Source organism: Sitophilus oryzae, unplaced genomic scaffold (assembly GCF_002938485.1).
Source record: "Sitophilus oryzae breed Bouriz unplaced genomic scaffold, Soryzae_2.0 scaffold_1625_pilon_pilon, whole genome shotgun sequence".
NCBI lineage: Eukaryota > Metazoa > Arthropoda > Insecta > Coleoptera > Curculionidae > Sitophilus > Sitophilus oryzae.
The window spans coordinates 1,447,104-1,466,493 of record NW_022146309.1 but is presented as its reverse complement, the minus strand read 5'-3'; the positions used below and the strand labels follow the sequence as shown (position 1 = coordinate 1,466,493).

Sequence of the window (19,390 nt, the reverse complement as noted above, 5' to 3'; positions counted from 1 at the left end):
GTCGTAGAAAAAATATTTTTCGACTTTGTTTGATTTGATTTCTATGGGTAACTACAAAATTGCCTCCATATTGAATTTCCATTAAAACCAAAGGAGTATACAGGGCGTCATTTAAAAATTCTTCGGTTAGGTTCATTTCCAGATAAATCGAAATTGATAGTCAAATGATATACAGGATGGTCCGAATTGTATTTGGGAAACTTCGGTAGCATATTCTGCAAATAAAAATAAGTAAAAAAACAGTTGGTTCTTACTAACAGCTATTAAATTGAATGATTTGAAGGATATATTTCTTTATGAATGTTTTTTATAAACTTCAAAAAATTAGAGTTAATATAAAACCGTATACCATTCTAGCTTTATAATTTTATAATGTTTTTTTTATTTTTATTAAAAAATTATGATTCTATCAAACGGCCGGATAGCCCTGGCAGCTGTGGCCATTAAACCAAAATACGACTACTATCCAACAATTTGTTTTGTGTGGACTGTGGTCTGTTTTGTTCATTATTTATAGTGATTTACAGTAATTTTATTAAATTATACGAATATTCTCGTTGATTATTAGTTGGAAATAAATATGAAATGTGTCCTCCAATGAAAATGCGAGTTACTAACTCTAAATCCTGATTCTGAGCTGGCAAATAACCTAGATGCTTTACCTAGACCGTTCAGAAGTTACAAACCTATTGATGAAAATATGTATGAAAATTTACTTTCTAGCACACAACCACAGGTTGGTACAGCATCAAGTTTATTATAGTAATTTTCTTAGCCGCGTATGGCACAGATCGTTACCCAGTGTTGGCACAAGCTTATTTTTCATCGGGGTAGATTATCACGAGATAGCGGGGTTAAATTGTTTTATAAAGGGGTAGATCTACCCCGAATTGCGTGGCTGTGGCAACACTGTCGTTAACACACTCATTCCCGCCAGCTAATGCGTCACGGCCGGCACGGCCGTCATTCAAGGTCCTGTGTCACCGGCTTTGAATTTTCTCCCCCAACGCAACGCGCGTAAAGAAGTGTCACTTCAAAAGTTCGTATAAATTTAAGTCCTAAAATACTTTCGTTTCGGAGATATAGGGTGAAGAAGTTTCGTTTTTATTTCGGTTTTCTCTAAATATCTTTTGAGCTAACGCCGATATTTGGATAAAAATTGATGTTTGTGTGTTTTTTGACATGAGAAATTCGATTTTTTATATAAGTATGACTCCTACTTGTAGGAGACGCCACCTACATATTTTTTAGCTGTTTCAAGTGTAATAACTTTTCGTCCGTACCTGTATTGCATTACCGAGTGATAAAATATACACTTCCATCATTTTTTACGTAAAAAAAGGTCTCTTGTTAAAACGCGCTACCAGTAATGGTTCTGAAGATATTTGGAATCGAAATAGTCAATGCATGTCATTATTGACAAACATTGTACATGTTGAATGGATATACTCTGTTTTTTTTCTCAGGTAAGATTTCGACAGACGATGACAGAAGAAAAGCAGATGACGTCCCATACCAATCTATTTATTTAACTAAAAAAAGTTTCTAATAATTTTTAAGTTAACTATGGATGAGTTTAATTATAAATCCGTCATGCGTCATCTCTTGTTGTTTTTAACCAGTTTTATTGGTTTATTTCAAAAATGACAGATCGTATTTCAATTTTATTGGTTTGACGGAACGATAAACGACAAACGGACGCCGATGCGTATGAACTCGCCTTTAGATTTTTTTGACGTTTGTCAAAGTCTTGCCAAATTATAGGTTAGAATTTTGTGTCAACTTTTAGTCAAATACTGCGTTTTGGAAGATGATGCATTTTGATTCGTGTTATTACGTGTGTTTTGTGTCTTTTGAAATCAAGTGGAGGAAAAATCGAGTGAAAATTAACTGTAGACCCAGAGAACAGTTTATGATTAATATTCGCTGCCCAGGCAGAAAGTCTTAAGCTACATTCTAAATCAATTCGCTGGCCGAGTCGTACTTTGGCACGCAAGCTTATCTTATGTACTTCAGTGTACTCATTCACAACAAAATTCGACGCCAGAGTGCAAGTTGAAGTTGGATTGAAAGCTTGCAAGCTGCAAACTTCCACTTCAGCACGGAATTTTCGTTTGACAATTATGACAAATTTGACATTTAAATTTTAATAATTATTTTGTTTGTGTCGTGGTTACAAGCCATTTTCCTGTGAAAAGTAAATAATTATTAAAAGAAAAATGAGCGAAGGACGCTATTCTTATTTTATTAGGACTTGTGGCTTTGCTGTTAAAAAAAACGACAATTATTATTGCAGCTCAATAATTAGCTTGACCGAAAACCAAAGGGTTTACCAAAACCCAAAAAATGGGGTGTCCGACCCATTTTAATGGCGAGAAAAAGTTTTGGGTGCTTAAGACACATTTTAGAAAAAAATCATCAGTAAATGACGTTTTTGTTTCCATTTTTCTAAACATAAAAACTTGGAAAACTTAATTAACAACTGTCTCGGATTTTGACTCTTCCAAAATCAAAACCAACAACTAACCTAAAAAATGTCAGGAGAACGTTTAAACACGCATGCGCAAAATTCGAATTGAAATTTGTTGTGAATGGTTAATTTCGTGCCGACTTTAACGTCGAAGTGCCACTCGGCCAGCGAATTGATTTCGAATGTAGCTCTATACACCAATAAAGTTACCATCAATAAAGTTCGTATACCATCTCGTCGTAGATAAGTGCATCTCGAATATGGACCATACTAAACACATAGTAAAAACTGGAGTAGCTATAAAATATCGACATCACACGATAGGTAAATAATGGATTTTAGTACTGCAGAAAAATAATGTCAAAAGGTTAAAAAAATTAAGATTAAAGTTAATTAATTAACCTTTAAGGTATAAAATTTGGTAAATGTTATTATTAATAAAATAGTTTGTTTTATTTATGTTGTTTTATTTATTCCTGCGGAATATTACAAATTTGGGTATACCTGCTGTTTAGGCCGACGAAAATAAAGCGAGTCGTCAGGCAACCGTTAACGATCATATGCGGCGTTGCCATTTAACACATTAACTTTTTAACGGAATTTAGTGATTGCTTGTTTTAAATTGTTAGAAATTTAATTTATTATTAGACATTTAATTTATATAACAAACGACTACCCATTCGCGGGGCGGGTAAGATTTATAGGGAATAATACAGAATATAATTATAATTAAGCTGAAACAACTATTATAACTTTTAGTTTCATAAGAATTATGGCTTCTACGATTATTGTAAACCCCGATGAAAGGCTTCCCCTATAACTTCTTTGTGGCAAGATAAACAAATAATGAATTTTAACTGGTTGGTTGGTTGGTTTGTTACATAAATATGCATTGATAGGCATACAGTTGTTATTTTTGTCTCTTCCTGTTAAACCGAAAATGGCTATAACTTGTTCATTTCAAAGGGAGGGAACCATCTAGGAGAGATACCGGGTATAAATTGCATGCCTAGTATCATTTAGACTGGTAAATGCATAGCTAACAACATAGCTAACATTTTGTTTGTCCTTAAAAATAGGTATTAACAATTTTAGATATAATACTTCCTGGTACTACTATCGTTTCTGATAGGTAGAGAGCCTATCGAAACATAAATGTCCTCGGTGGAGGTGTTTATGAACATCTTGTCATTATTAACCAAGAAAATTTTGTTAATCCCAATGATCCTCGAATTCACACACAAAATGTTGAAAATTTATGGATGAGAGCTAAAAGAAAATTAAAACGGCAATTTGGCACCTCTCCCAATCTGTTTGGCTCTTATTTACAGGAATTTATGTGGAGAAACAAAATCTCAGGAGAGCCAGAATTTCCAAACTTTTTAAAGTGCATTGTTGAACAATATCCTATGCAATAAAATATTTTCAGAGTAAATCTTGATACAATCTTTAACAACATCAGAGTGAATATTTTTCAGATTTCCCTATTTCCAAACCTATATTCTTAAGTTTGGCAACACAGCGGTCAATATCTGGATCGCAATTTTTCGTCGGCCTAAACTGCAGGATTACCCAAATTTGTATTTGTACATAAGTTATATTGATAAATATAATTATAAATGCGGGAAGTTTCATAAAGCTTGAAAGTAAGAAATAGTTCTTTTTTATATTTTTTTTTGTATGTGGCGTCTTGTTCTTGTTTGTTTTGTATTAACACATACCGTTTTTTAGTAAATAAAATAACTCGATTACATTTTTTCAGTTTTATACAGTTTTTTTTACAATATTTTGAAGTAATCACTTGTCAGTCAAATTTTAAATATATTAATTTCCTGATGCGTTCCAGTTGTACCAACTTATTTCTTTGTAAAATAAAATAAACTACTTTGAAATTAAAATGACAGACACATCTATCACTGTCAAGGATCTTCTCGTTGGACAGACTATAGTTTTATTAGTTTGAAATAATAAACTTAGAATATTTTTGTGCCAAAGATTCAACAGAACTGTTTTATCGTATTTTTTTTCTAGAAAAATTCATGATTAGCTTAAAGAAAATAAAAATTTCACAAATTTATCATTTCAGTCAAATAACTATCAACAGTCAACATGCTTATTTTTTGTTAATACTGACATGTATTGACCATTTCAAATATTTTGAAAACGGTTGCTCGTAGCGTTTTTTACCAAGAGACATTTTTTACGCAGAAAATTAGAGAAATGTATATTTTTTCAACCAATAGTTTTATACAGGTACGGACGAAAAGTTATTGTATTTTGAATAATTTAAAAAAGATGTAGCACCCCCCCAAGTAGGAGACAATTAACATCGAAATCAAACTTCTCATGTCAAAAATACCCAGACACCAATTTTCATCCAAATATGAACTTAGTTCAGAAATTATTTCGATAAAAAACGAAATAAAAATGAAACTTCTACACCCTGTATCTCCGAAACGAAACATTTTAGGACATAAATTTATAAGACTTTTTTTACTTATTTTTATCTGTAGAATATGCTGCCGAAGATTCCGAAGACAATTGGGACCATCCAGTATATTTTAAATCCAAGTTTCAAACTTATTGAGTAAAAAGCCATCAAATGTCGATGTTTGGTGCGATTTTGTAGTCACCCGGTATACAGGGTCCGGTAATAGTGCGTCGGGCATCTGTAGCTCCTAGAATAAAAAACTTGAGAATTTTGTTTAAGTGCAGACCTAAAGTATGTACAATGATGTATTTCAGGAAAATATTTTGACTTCTATAGGGTGGCTCAAAAAATTGTTAGTGGATTGAGATGATTTTTTATAAATGAAACACCCTGTATATTATTGCATTTTTGGCTTCCTTTCACGTCACTTTACATAATCCTAAGATATAAGTTAATATATTTCGATAATTTTAGAGATATTAATTATTTAGAGATATTAATATTAATTATTTGATAAAAAATATGAAAAATATATATTTTTCAACCTCCTGCGCCAAACTTTCTAAAATAAAAAATAATTTTTCTTTGTTTTTTTTTAATGGACCTCCCTGTATATTTTTTTTAATAATGGAGAGTTAAAAAATGAACATTTTTTTGTGTTTAAAGTATTTCAAAATTTTTAATGGTTTCACAGATTCAAGCAGTATTATTTCATATGGCTCTTTCAACAGTAAAATACAAGAGAACATTCATTGGGTGGCTTTGATAAAAATTTACTGTGGAAAATGCCATATGAAATATAAAACCGCGAATATCTGCGAAATCGTTAAAAATTTTGAAATACTCTGAATACAAAAAAAGGTTATTTTTTAATTATCTATTGAAAAAAATAATATACAGGGTGTTCCGAGTATAACGAAGAAGCATTATATTAGAAAGTTTACATTTGAGGGTTGGAACCTTTGGTGTTACACAGCAAAATAAAAACACTAAATCACCACAATACACCAAAACACTTTTACTTTTACACTGGACGCGCGTTTCGCTAACCATGTTAGCATCATCAGCAGATGATTATAAACTAAAGTACAATCTACAAGTTGAGCGTTTATATACTCGCTCAGTGGGCACCGAGTGGGCGTGGCAAAATCTAGCCAACCGAGTCAGAGCCAACTGAGCGTAACAGTTAGATTTCCGCCACTAGAGTAGTAGGAACAAAGAACTTGAAGGAATTGGACCGTTGACTTTGTTCATACTATCTTTACATTTATTAATTCTGATGCTCTCATATGCATCTAATTGCCTGTAATTTGAGACAATTTTAAATTATTAAGATCTATACAATGTTCATTATCAACAATATGTTCGGCAACGCAAGATTTATCCGGTTTACCATATCTTATCTGAGCTAAATGTTCTTTAAATCTAGTTAATATTGATCTTCTAGTTTGCCCAACATATATATGATTACAATCTTTACACGAAATTTCATAAATACCCGACCTTTCCAGTGGAGGTGTTTTATCTTTTGGATTACCTAATAATTGTTGTAATTTATTATTAGCACTATACACAAGTTTATAATTGACATTCTTAAAAATTCCTTTTAGACCACGGGATAACTCTCTATCAAACGGCATCGAAAAATATTTAGACGTATCTTTCTCCACTTGAAAAGTCGAATTTTCAGAAATCATTAACCTATACCTACGTTTTCTAATTAATTTATCAACTAGTGAAGGAGAATATCCATTACACTCAGCTACATTCCTAATGTAATCTCTTTCTATTTCATATCTTTCGTTGGAAAGTGGGAAACTAAGTAATCTATGAACTAAGAAATTTAAACTAGCCATATTATGTTCAACACTATGATGTGATTCATTAGGAATATATCTGCGTGTGGTCGTATTTTTCCTATAGATATCAAATTCCTAATACATCTAGAAATGGTGATCTGTCGTTGTTCCCAATTTCATGCGTAAATTTAATGGAAGGAAAACGATTATTTAACTTAGAAATAAAATTATCTATGGTGTCTGAATGTGTGTCAAAAACAGCAAAAATATCATCCACATACCTAAACCATACTCTTGGAAAATACTCAAACTGATTCTTAGCCTCCACGCCAAACCTGCTCATGAATAAATTAGCCAAAAATGGAGACAATGGATTACCCATTGCTGTACCTTCCCGCTGTTCAAAAAAGTTGTTATTAAATTGAAAACAATTTTGTTTCATACATAACGATGTAAGCTCAATATATTCACTCACAGTTTTATTGTCGAGACCATTTGCGTTCAGTAATTCCTTTAAGTTTATAATCATCTGCTGATGATGCTAACATGGTTAGCGAAACGCGCGTCCAGTGTAAAAGTAAAAGTGTTTTGGTGTATTGTGGCGATTTAGTGTTTTTTTTTATTTTGATTAGAAAGTTTGCCGAAGGATTTTCATTATCCTGTATGATTTACGATTACCATTTTATTTATAGCAATGTAAGTACAGACCATCTAAAGTAAATACCTAATATAGTTTTGATTTCAGAACAGTTCTTGTATTTTTAATATTTTTTTTAGGAAAGGCTGAAAAATATAGATAAATAAATTAATATAATTTTTTTAAATATTTATTAATATCTCTGAAACTATCGAAATATATTTACTCATATTTTAGAATTATGTAAAGTAATCTGAACCCCAGGATGATATCAGGTGAAACACTTACAAAAAACTCTATTTAACAGTTATTTCTTAATTACTTTGTAATCTTGTTACACCCTGTATATTTTATTTTAAAAAACACTATTTTATTAAAAAATAAATAAAATAGATGTTTAATTTTAATTTATATATAGTAAGGATCTAAGACAATATTTTACACTTTTATTAAAACTAATAAATCATTTAATTTTATTAGAAGTTATAAGAAATTTAAAAAAGGCTTTTGCATATCATCATGTGGATGTTTTTGTCTTGAGGAAAATTGCCGAACTGACTATTGGTGTCATTCATTGATTTTTTGAACTCAGTGCCTTTCGATAGAGTTTCAGAGTTTTCAACAATTATTACAGCAGCATCCCTACTTCCACTAGACCTAAACCTCACAGTACTTACAAAAACCAATCTTCTTTTGAAAGGTCCTGTATTAACCCTTTAACGAGTCTTTGTTTCGTGTTTATACTAGCCGATTGAAATTAAACTTTTAAGCGTCCATCAGTTCAGCTTGAATTCCCTGTAACTAATGAAATGCCTTCTATCCACGATTTATTCTATTTGCGAAAATTGTTTAAGGAAAAGCAACTTTTTTTCTATTTTCGATATAAAACAATGGAAAATGATTGCAAATGGGTCTCAACACCTTTCGTTTTATTGTAACTAAGAAAGTTGGGATCCAAAAATTGCATCACGACATCCCACAAAACGGTCAAACTGGTCTTAGATGTTGATTTTAAAACGCCTTTTTTTCTTAAGGGCTTCAAAAAATTCTTGGCAGCTGACTTCAACCTAACCTAACCGGTGAATCGGTGAGAGACTCCTAAAAATTATGTTTTTTTTTTCAACAATTTGGCAACGCCCTGTACAAATAAATATGGGCATGGAAACTACAAATATTCTAGCATCAAAATTGCTTACTACTTTTTGGTAACTATTGGTAACTCAAAAGATCTACATCATTCAATATATCGATATTTGTTAAAAAAATGTTTTGGAAAAATTCAACCGGGGGGGCTAGCGTTGCATTAGCCCCCCCTCCCCCGTTAAAAATGTCCTGTAATTCACTAAGGGTTGTGGTGCTAGCTCTGTAAGTTGGGTGCTAGGTGGGTGCAATACAGTGCTAAAATATTAAAGAGTTTGGACAACGGGGGGGGGGCTACTGTAACGGACCCCCCAAAATGCCATAATATACAGCCATTTAAAAAAGATTATTATCCCGATCCTCTCACACTTTTTTGAGCCACACTGTAGAAGTTAAAATGTTTTTCTAAAATACATCCTAGTACAGTGCGTCTGTCCGTTCTGTAGCTACGGGGTATCCGTGAGAGGGGAAACGATATTCTCTCGATGTTTTTCGTAAAAAATTAGAGGACGCGTCCCATCAATAAAAATTCGACAAATGTGCAAGTAGCCAATAAAATGAGTGGGCGGAGCGATTTGCGGTGTCGTACTCGTCAAGTCGACGTATAAAATATATTGCTGTTTATTTAAATGTTTTTTGTCCGCGTTCCTTTCATAGACACAGATCCAGCAGACGCACTTTACATACTTGGGTTTGCACTTAAACAAAATTCTCAAGTTTTTTATTCTATGAGCTACAGATGCCCGACGCACTGTTGCCGGACCCTGTATTTTTACGTCTTCTTTAATCCTTTTTTGTAAAAAAATATAATGAACTATTTTATTTATTTAGGTCGATGAGGATCGGAAACATGAGATTGAAGCTGCAATTGTTCGCATTATGAAGTCACGGAAGCGCATGGCTCATAACATTTTAGTGACGGAAGTCACTGAACAATTACGCAGCCGCTTTTTGCCATCTCCAGTGATCATAAAGAAGCGTATTGAAGGACTGATCGAGCGTGAATACCTAGCTCGCACGCCAGAAGATCGTAAAGTATACACCTATGTTGCTTGAGGTGACTAAAAATATTTGCAAGACTTCGATCGTGCAATTGTGGTTTTTTACAGTGCGCCTTTTTATGAATAGTGTGTATGGTTAATACAATCTGGAACTCTTCTGAACAAAAAAATGTAAATTTAGTAATTAACAAACTGTACAAATTCACCACAATTTGCGTTCAAGGAACCAATAATGATATATTGCCTTAATTGTTTCAATTACTTTAAACACGTTTTTTGATTTATCTTTCCGACTTTTATTTATTTTCTTGCAGTTGTAAAATACAATGTAGACTCTCAAATCAAAACATGACCATTATAAGTTTGGAGAAGTTGTTTTAATACCATTTAATATATCTCTCTCTTATCACCTCTTATACCGGGTGCGTCTCAAAAGTGGCTCCGTGAAAACCGGATGTTTTTTCAAAAGTGGCTCACCCCTATAACTTGTTTATTTTTTTCAGTTAAACGCTAGTTCAGAGCTAATACAAATAGGGACCATAAAAGTGATTTGACGCGATTGTCTGATAACATTTCTGAAGAAATTGATGGGCAACAGCCCAGCTACGTCGAAACACCGGTTCCTGTTAGAACACCGAAGTTAAGCGACGTAAGGCGATACTAGTGGATAGACGGGTGACCGGTTCGAAACTCTGTATCGTGCTGTTGTCCAATAAAGGCAAAAGTGTAAAATCTATTGACACACGTTGCTCATTCACGCCGATTCGAGGCCGGATGAGATCGGATATCTCGTGAGTAAGAGTTGATTTAGACACTTGCCAAGTCGGTAGGCCATTGACCATGATATGGCCGAGGACCGCGGTTCGGATTCGGCCCCGTCCAGATTAGCCCTGGCAGCAAAAACGAGACGTTAACTGAAATCTTTACTTTACTTTCAGTTAAAAAACGAGATTTGGTATATTAGTATCTGATATAAATTAGGATTGATTGGCGTATTCAATTGTTTTTGGTCACTTCCTGTTTCACCGGAAATGACTACAACTTTTGATTTTTAAATGGCACCCTCGGTATTTTTTTACTTTATTCGAAAGAAAATGACACTCTGAAAAGAATGACATATCATATGTCAACCTTTGACATTTTCGCTTAATAGAAAATCATATTTTAAAATTCAATTCTATGTTAAAAACTAGAGATGAGCAAAACTGCGATTGTGATTTATAAATCGCTGCGACTGTAACCAGCGATTGCGATTTTAATATTTTTAAATTGGTAAGCTGTAAACTGGAGAAGCTCAATCTCAAAATGTTCAATAAAAAACAGAATAAATAGCGGAGTCATTTTTTATATAAAAACTTACAAAGAAACTGTTGGGTGTTTCAATGCCATGTGCCTTTTAAAATTTGTAGTGCTTGTTTTTTATGATATTTTTGCTGCACACATATAGCACTTAAAATTTTCATCAATTACCAAAAAAAAACTCCACAAATAACTTAGTTTCCTTTTTTTAAACATTTTTGATTAGAACAGACCGAATAAATTTAAAAGGGAAATTAAAAATACATAAAATGTTCAAAATATTCCAATGTGCTTTTAGACAGTCTGTAGGTATACTAACGAAAAATTTATTATAAAAAAGGTTGCCGCCAACTTTAATTCCAATAACTCGAAAAAAAACTGTTTATTTTATCTTTTTTTTAAAAACATTTTCTTTATATGTAACTCAAAACGAGCATTTGTTTTGAGTATATGTAACTCTTTTGAGTTACATATACTCAAAAGAAGCCGACGCCGATGGCTGTAATACGACCAGTCCAGTGCAAGTGCAAACTTTCGAACTTTTAGATAAATAAAAGGACAATATCACATTTTATTATATTTGAAATGTCTCTAAAATGAAAAACTGATTGTAAAGGATGTATTTAAATTAACATAGCAGCCGATCCACAACTGTTAGTTAATATTCAGAAAATTATATTATATTATGGATTGTTATAAAAATGTTTATAATAATATAATATAATATAACAAAATATAATAAATAAAAAGGGCTGAAAAAAGTATCCATATTAATAGAGTTTCTTTTCCGTACTCTATGTCTTCTAGTAAATAAAGGATAAAAGTAGATAATTTTTTTATAATTTGAATCCAAAAAACTGTCCTTATGAATCATTTGTAAACAATCTGAATTATACCTGGGAGCAACTGTAACTATAATTAGTCATAACCGAAAACAAGCATTTTTTAACCTTTTCAATCCATAATTATATTATAAATCTAAAACTATTACCAAAATTTAAAACTAATAAATTATATATATTATGCTACATATAAACATAAGCCTATTTTCCACCGCTTCATAAAAATTAATGGGCCCTGATTGCGAATGTGATTTTGCGATCTAGTCTAGGCCGATGTGTTTCGTTCGCCGCTCTTCGTTGGCGTACCCGCTCCCGATGCCGCGCCGGCCGGTGCCAACGAAAATCGCATTCTCGATGCCGCGATGAGCTGCGATTTTCGTTCAGCTCCTCGTTCGCCTGCCCAATGCCATGTTGATGACGCGCCGCCGTCGGCCGGTGCGAACGAGAATCGCATTGCGATTTTCCTTCCCAGCTCTTCGTTCGCCTGCTCATTGCCGTGTCGATGCAACGGCGCCCCGCACAGTGGTCTAAATGTAAAAATTACGGGGACATTAGGTGACAAGTTTGTCTTCACTGAAGATTGATAGTATGTATAATTTTATAAATAGAATAAAGTCCCATCTTACTTGTATATCAGAGTTTTGTATTTGGTGGATCGGAATGCGATAAAATTGAGGACAAAGTAAACAAAAATATAAATGTTCATTTATATAGAATTTGTTCTCGAGTATCTTGAAGTTCTTTTTACTACTTGTGTTGAGATTAGAATATCGTGGTTTGTTTTTTAATTCAGACATATCTGCTCATTTGTTAGGTAAGTTTAGTTACTTATTTCGAAACACGAATATTGATATAATTGATGTCAAAGAAGTATTTACAATTTTATTAAAGTTTAAAGAATGGAAGGCTCAGAAAAAAAAACGACCCTTTTCTTCACTGTCAAACCAAATTTATTTTAAAGCTAGTATATCTGCCTATCGTGTAACAATATACTGAGCTGCTGATAGGTGCAGTCTTGTGAAATTTTTATTTTTTTCCTATTTTGTACAGTTTCGGGCGTGAGTCGAAAACACTTATTTGAGCTTTTGAATGAAAATGGCTGGATGGGAAATGCCACTTCTTTAGTTGTGAGAAAAAAGATGGCCGACTTTGTCATACAACGCTTCCCCACTGCTGACTATGATGACCTAACCAACAAAATATCATGGTTTTCAACTCAAATTGCTTTACGTTGGAAAAGGTGCTACCGAAATAAGAAAGACTTTTTAAAGAAACATATGTAATTTGGCTTAACGAATATGTTTATAAATCTAAGTGCCAAAGCACCTTTCAGCAACATGCAAAAACGCATTCGCGAAAGAACTCAAGACAATTTAGTGCTGTTAGTACTAGAACTAAGAGAAAACGTACACAAGAATTGGTTTCTTAATATGTCCTGCTGAACTTGCGTTTGCTACTCAGACTGGATACACACGAAAAGGAAAGAGAAATGTTGCTTTTGCCATCAAAAAAGCTACGATTTCTAGTCCAGAAGAGTTGGCAAAAATAAAAAATTTACTGTATGTCTGTCCGTTCTGTAGCTACGGGTATCCGTGAGAGGGGAAACGATATTCTCTCGATGTTTTCGTAAAAAATTAGACGACGCGTCCCATCAGTAAAAATTCGACAAATTTGCAAGTAGCCAATAAAATAAGGGGGCGGAGCGATTTGCGGTGACGTACTCGTCAAGTCGACGTATAAAATATATTGTTGTTTATTTAAATGTTTTTTGTCCGCATTCCTTTCATAGACACAGATCCAGCAGACGTACTGTAGAAAGGTTAAACAACGAGATGCGATCATTTTCTCCAGAGGAAGCCTTGATAAACATAACATTTTGTAGATCAGTAAATACATTCAGTTAAAATACCCAAGTAACACAATATCATTGTCAACATTGTTTTAAGTTGTAATATTCACTTGTAAATTCAATAAATAAAATGACAAAATACCATCTTGTTAATATCCTGACGCAATAAAACAAAATAATATTAAGTACAGTTCGTCTGCTGGATCTGTGTCTATGAAAGGAATGCGGACAAAAAACATGTAAACAAACAGCAATATATTTTATACGTCGACTTGACGAGTACGTCACCGCAAATCGCTCCGCCCACTCATTTTATTGGCTACTTGCAAATTTGTCGAATTTTTATTGATGGGATGCGTCGTCTAATTTTTTACGAAAAACATCGAGAGAATATCGTTTCCCCTCTCACGGATACCCCGTAGCCACAGAACGGATAGACGCAGACGCACGGTGGTCTAAATGGAAAAATTACGGGGACACTCAATTTTGTTTTTCAAATAAAGGAAGTAATTGTTATTTATAATGTTTTTATGTAAAATTACACTCATCAAAAATATTTTTTACATTTTTACCTTCCTATTTTATATACAGCGTGTTCAATTAGTGCGATAAAGTCCAGTATCTCGTTTGCTATTAAGAATTTTAAAATAATGCTAATACAAAAGTTATAAGTAATAATAAATTGCTTCTTGTTAAAATATTTTTAATTATAAGGGGTGTGTCAGAAAAGTGCTACAGACCAAACTTTTTAAATAAAACACCTATATATTTTTTAAGATTTCAATTCCTGGTACTTTTTCCAGCATTTTGATATAGGGGTGAATGGTTTATACTGTGTGTATCAAAAGTTACAGCCATTTTTATTTTTGACGCTCTATACAATTTACAGTACAGTACGTCTCACATAGGTCATTTTATGTATTTTAGGAATTAATAAATAAAAAAATTGAATGTCGAAAAAAATATTTTTTTATATTTCATCTTGGAGCTAGGGCCCATAGATATTATTTCTGCAATATTATATTTAATATTAACAGAGGTGGCCATGGCGAGAATGACAATATCAAAGTTTGTTTGAATTATTTCGCATTGTAAAATTACTGTCATTAGATCATAAAGTTTCGAATTTTGTTGTTACAAATAGAAAGTGAGTTTAAAAAGTAGTGTTGTGTTATTGTGTACTATAAGGTAAGATTTATTATTAAAAAAAATAATATGCGTGTAAAAAGCTTGTGACTTGGCGAAAACATACATTGTTTTAATAATAAGAAAAAAATAGTTTTTTTTTCATAACCTTGTATTTAAAAAGGTTTATAATTCAGGATTTATACAGATTTATTTCAAGAACATTTTTTTTCGTATTCACAATCTTTTTATCGATTAATCTATCCTAAATTTAGCTGCCAAGATGTGCCAAGAGAATAAATATATATTGTTTGAGGTACCATGTCAATAGAAAATCTCTTTTGTTTTCTGCTTGGTGTGAAGGCAATTCTTTGAAGGAAAAAGATGCATCTGTTTTGCGATTTGTTCTGAATACGCTAAATTTAGGGCAACATGATGGCGACGAACATTATGATGAAATAGTGAAAATTATTAAAAAAATTAAATTATTATTATTATTACTCTTTGTCTAAATGTGTGGGAGCACGGTCAAATAAGGAACCACTTATCAAAGAGGTTCTTAATTTACTTCGAGGGTGTACTTTACAGGCATCAGAGTTAGGACAAAATGATGAAAATATTAGTCAGGATGATGATGATCATTATTGATAATTGAATATTATTGTTACATAAATTTCTCTAGTAAAATAGTTTTATTATCATTTTATTTATATATTTGTTAAATGTTTTAGGTTGTTTTTTTTTCATTGTTCAAGCTAATTTTTACTTTCAGTTACTAATACAGTACATCTTCTGTAAACCTTCTAAATACTAATAAATTCACTTGCAAAAAAGTAAGGAACTACAGTTTTTGTTTGAATTCGATATAATAAAATGAAAAAAAAATAATATATTTCGTATAAGCATAAAGGGAAACAAAATGTCATTATTCCACGCATTTATTTATTTTCTTACCAAACAAATTATTTTTGTTTTAAAAAATAATTTAAATTTTAAAGGCATTATTTATTACCGCCTAAATTGGCGAAAATGACCTATGTGCGTCGCGGAGATATAGGGAGTGTTGCGTCGAACACACAGTTTCTCTTTTCGATTTTATATTTTGAATATTATTTATTTTAGTTCTATTACAAATCGTCCTTATTCTAATAGAAATATGATATATATGTTGGAGGCAGATGCCGAAAATTAGACATATGGCGATTATAATTAAATATACCTACCTATATCCACAAAGTTACGCGGAAGTGTTTTGATTGCATTGGTTTCAACTTCTATGCGGAGGGTGTTAATCTTTTGTTGTTATATTACACCAAAAAAAGATTAACCCCCTGGCAAGTTTAGTATGGACAAATCACCATATGTCTAATTATTTTGGACATTGGCCGAAATTCGGCATCTGCCTCCAACATATACAGGGTGTTTCAAAACAAATGCGAAAAACTTTAGGGGGTGATTCCTTGTTCAAAATAAAGGGTAGTTTGCTTTATAAACGTTGGGTCATAAGTCAACCATTAGGGAGATATCGCGGTACAAAGATGGCGGAAAAATAATGTTTTTATTTTTTATCTTGAAAACGAAAAGAGATAGACTAATGAAATTTTATGGAAGCATTACTGTTATGAAAACACACTTTCAGGTATTTTTTTTACTTTTTTAAAATGAGTGGAAGGGGTTGAAATAAACTACCCCTATCATTCTTGTTAACGAAATTTAAAGAAAAATCTTATCAAACACATGCAAATGGTTTAATTTGGATAGTTTAGTTTGTTTAGAAACTTTTTTACCTCTTGTGTTTTTTTGATAAAACTCACCGATTGGAAATTAAAAAATAAAATGTAAAGCATTACATGTCAGGACAAAAAACATTTTTAGATTAAGAATCTAGTGGACTGCTGTAATTTAATATAATAAAATAAATATACCACTATTTTGCACAATTTTGCACACCATAAATGATATTTTGCAGACTTACCTAAGAGAAGCCACTGAAGCCAGGGCCGTTTTTTAAACGGGGGGCAAACTTGACCGTTCCCCCCCATTTGTTACGAAATTGATTTATTTCTATGTAGATCGATTCGGCTAATTTTGCACAATTTTGCACACCTGTTTTTGAATTTTGCACACCCTTCTGACGAAAGTTATAAGCGGTTGAAAATTTGAAATCCCCCATCTGTAACTAAATTGAATTTTGTGTATATCAAACGAATCGGCTAATTTTGCACAGCTATTTTCGAATATTGCACACTCTCCTTACAAAAGTTATAAGAGTTTGAATATTTGAAATTTGTCCCATTGTGTGTGAAATGTCCCATTCAAAAATACATAAGTATCAATCCTATTTCGAAAATGATAGATCTCAGCGACGTGAAAAACTGCACGGAACTTAGATTTTAAGTTAGAAGATCACCTTTTCGATAATTTATAGCTTGCATAGAAGAACATTTATGAAACTAAAGATTCTACACACAGATTTATCCTAGCCCTCTTACTTCCTGAAATAACTGGCAGATTTGAAAATTTTGCATTTTTCGACAACCCTCATATATCGGTTATCCTATAACTTATCGAAAAGGTGAAGTCTGGGTTAGAAGTGTCTAGTCCTAGCCGTCAACTATTAAGCTTGACCAATCAGGTTGGTTAGCGTGGTTATTTGGAGTGTGTTAATTCATTTGTGTTTGTCAAAAACTCTAACGTGATTGGTCGGGCTTAACAGTTGCCTGCTAGGGCTAGACACAAGTGTCTAGGTTCCATACAGTTTTCCACGTCGCTGAGATATATCATTTTCAAATATGACTCATACTTATGTTTTTTAAATGGGACAATTCACACACAATGGGACAAATTTCAAATATTCAAACCCTTATAACTTTTGTCAGGAGAGTGTGCAAAATTCGAAAGTAGCTGGGAAAAATTGTGCAAAATTAGCCGATTCGTTTGATATAAACAAAAGTCAATTTCGTAGCAAATGGGAGGCAAATTGCAAATTTTCAAACCCTCATAACTTTCGTCAGGAAGGTGTGCAAAATTCTAAAATAGGTGTGCAAAATTAGCCGATTTATAAAATTAAACGAAAATAATAATAAATTTGAATAAACAATATTTGGGCGATATAATTCCGGAAAAAGCCGAACCGCTCCGAAATTTTCAAAAGTTTTGGGTCGCGACCGTTGCAAGAATAGCGCCAAATAGTGTTTACATTGTCCTTATGGGCACTTTCCAATCTAAACTTGTTTCATTTATCTATGACACAATTCAATTTTGTGGCAGATGGGGGGGAAATTTCAAATTTTCAACCCCTTATAACTTTCGTCAGGAGGGTGTGCAAAATTTAAAAATAGGTGTGCAAAATTAGCCAAATCGATGTACATAGAAATAAATCAATTTCGTCACAAATGGGGGGGGGGGACAGTCAAGTTTGCCCCCCGTTTAAAAAACGGCTCTAGTTTCTCTTATAAATAAATAAATGCCTTTATTGTCAAAAAAAATTTCAATTTGTAGACAAAGGTAAACTAACAAAGTAGAAAAAAAACAAGGAAAAATAAGTGTGCAAAATATAATTTATGGTGTGCAAAATGGTATATATATAGTGGTATATCTCTTTTTGAATTTCCTCTAGTACGGGGGGGCAAACTAGACCGACCTCGTTTTTTTTGTATGGGATGTATTGCTTAATAAAATTTTAACCATCCAGTATACATATATTATTGATATTAATATCACATTAAGTTTGATGCTTAAGACAAACTCTTCATGAACATAAAATATATATCTATTTTAATTTAAAAGATTTAAATTAAATTTAGAAATATATGAGTTTATAAATTGACTAATTAACTAGATAAATAATTATATTAACTACAATTTCTATATTTTATTCTATATTTCGCAATTATGATAACGATGGGGATAAATTTTGATGTAATACGTTATTGCTATATTTAGGTTTATCTATATTATCTGCATTTTGTAATTTTTCATCAGCCAGCAGTCGTTCTTTCCGCTGCTCTTCTATAGACTCTACAACATTATTTATTAAACTTATATCATATAAAGATTTTATTCAAAACGTATTTGATTTTATTAATACTCACTGTTATAGGGTGTATATTTGTCTGATAAAATATTTTCTAAATTATATCCTATGAATCCTATAATTCCAGCGAATGGTAAAGTTATATAGGGTACATATCTGTAAGATCCCCGCACTAATGTGTAAAGTATAGGCCACATTGCTTTAATACCAGAACTTGTTTGTTGATAATTTTAATATAAATCTTTCGGTCCATCCATCAATCAAGCGAAAAAGATAATATTTTCGTAGCGGTAGGTTAGGTCATTTTTCATAATTTTTTTTTCGCTTATGGAGTTCAGTGTTGCCAACTGTTCAGCGCATATCCTGCTGCGCTCCCTGCTCGTCAAGAAATAGTTACAGGTGATAATCGATACTGTGATCGATACCGTGATACATGCCGTGATACCGTGTCGATACGAAACAAATAGGCGCTGTGCCGCCGCTCCGGCCTCTATTTACCAAGTATTTACCCACGGCACCCCACGGCACGGCGCGGCGGCACAGCGCCTATTTGTTTCGTATCGACACGGTATCACGGCATGTATCACGGTATCGATTATCACCTGTAACTATCCTGTAACTATTTCTTGACGACGAGGATAGACAATGGCGCCCATCTAGATTAGGAGTGTAAGGAATCTCTACACTCCATCATTAGTAATGCACGAACGTACTAATTACACGCATTTTCCTTAAGCACAGATGCGCACTAGTCCAACGAA

At 32.7% G+C, this 19,390-nt stretch overlaps 1 protein-coding gene and 1 long non-coding RNA gene across 6 annotated transcripts in view; one reads left to right on the top strand and one right to left on the bottom strand.

Moving 5' to 3' along the window:
• The window catches only part of LOC115880485 (cullin-3), a 51,066-nt gene extending 41,223 nt beyond the window's left edge, over positions 1-9,843 (top strand). The window contains exon 12 of one of the 2 annotated variants that reach the window (XM_030897691.1): positions 9,309-9,843. In XM_030897691.1, coding sequence (XP_030753551.1) covers positions 9,309-9,533 — 225 coding nt within the window. In that variant the 3' untranslated portion in view covers positions 9,534-9,843. The remainder of the gene's footprint in view (positions 1-9,308) is intronic. The other variant, XM_030897692.1, reaches the window with a different exon arrangement.
• Positions 9,844-18,279: 8,436 nt separating this feature from the next.
• Positions 18,280-19,387, bottom strand: LOC115880503. Of its 4 annotated transcripts, none has more exons than XR_004049893.1 (3): positions 19,350-19,387; positions 18,688-19,004; positions 18,280-18,613 (listed from the first exon to the last, which is right to left on the bottom strand). It is a non-coding gene; the product is annotated as an uncharacterized LOC115880503 (long non-coding RNA). The 4 variants fall into 4 exon arrangements; XR_004049892.1 differs by having other exon boundaries at positions 19,343-19,357; XR_004049891.1 differs by lacking the exon at positions 19,350-19,387 and adding an exon at positions 19,232-19,246.
• Positions 19,388-19,390: the final 3 nt, after the last annotated feature.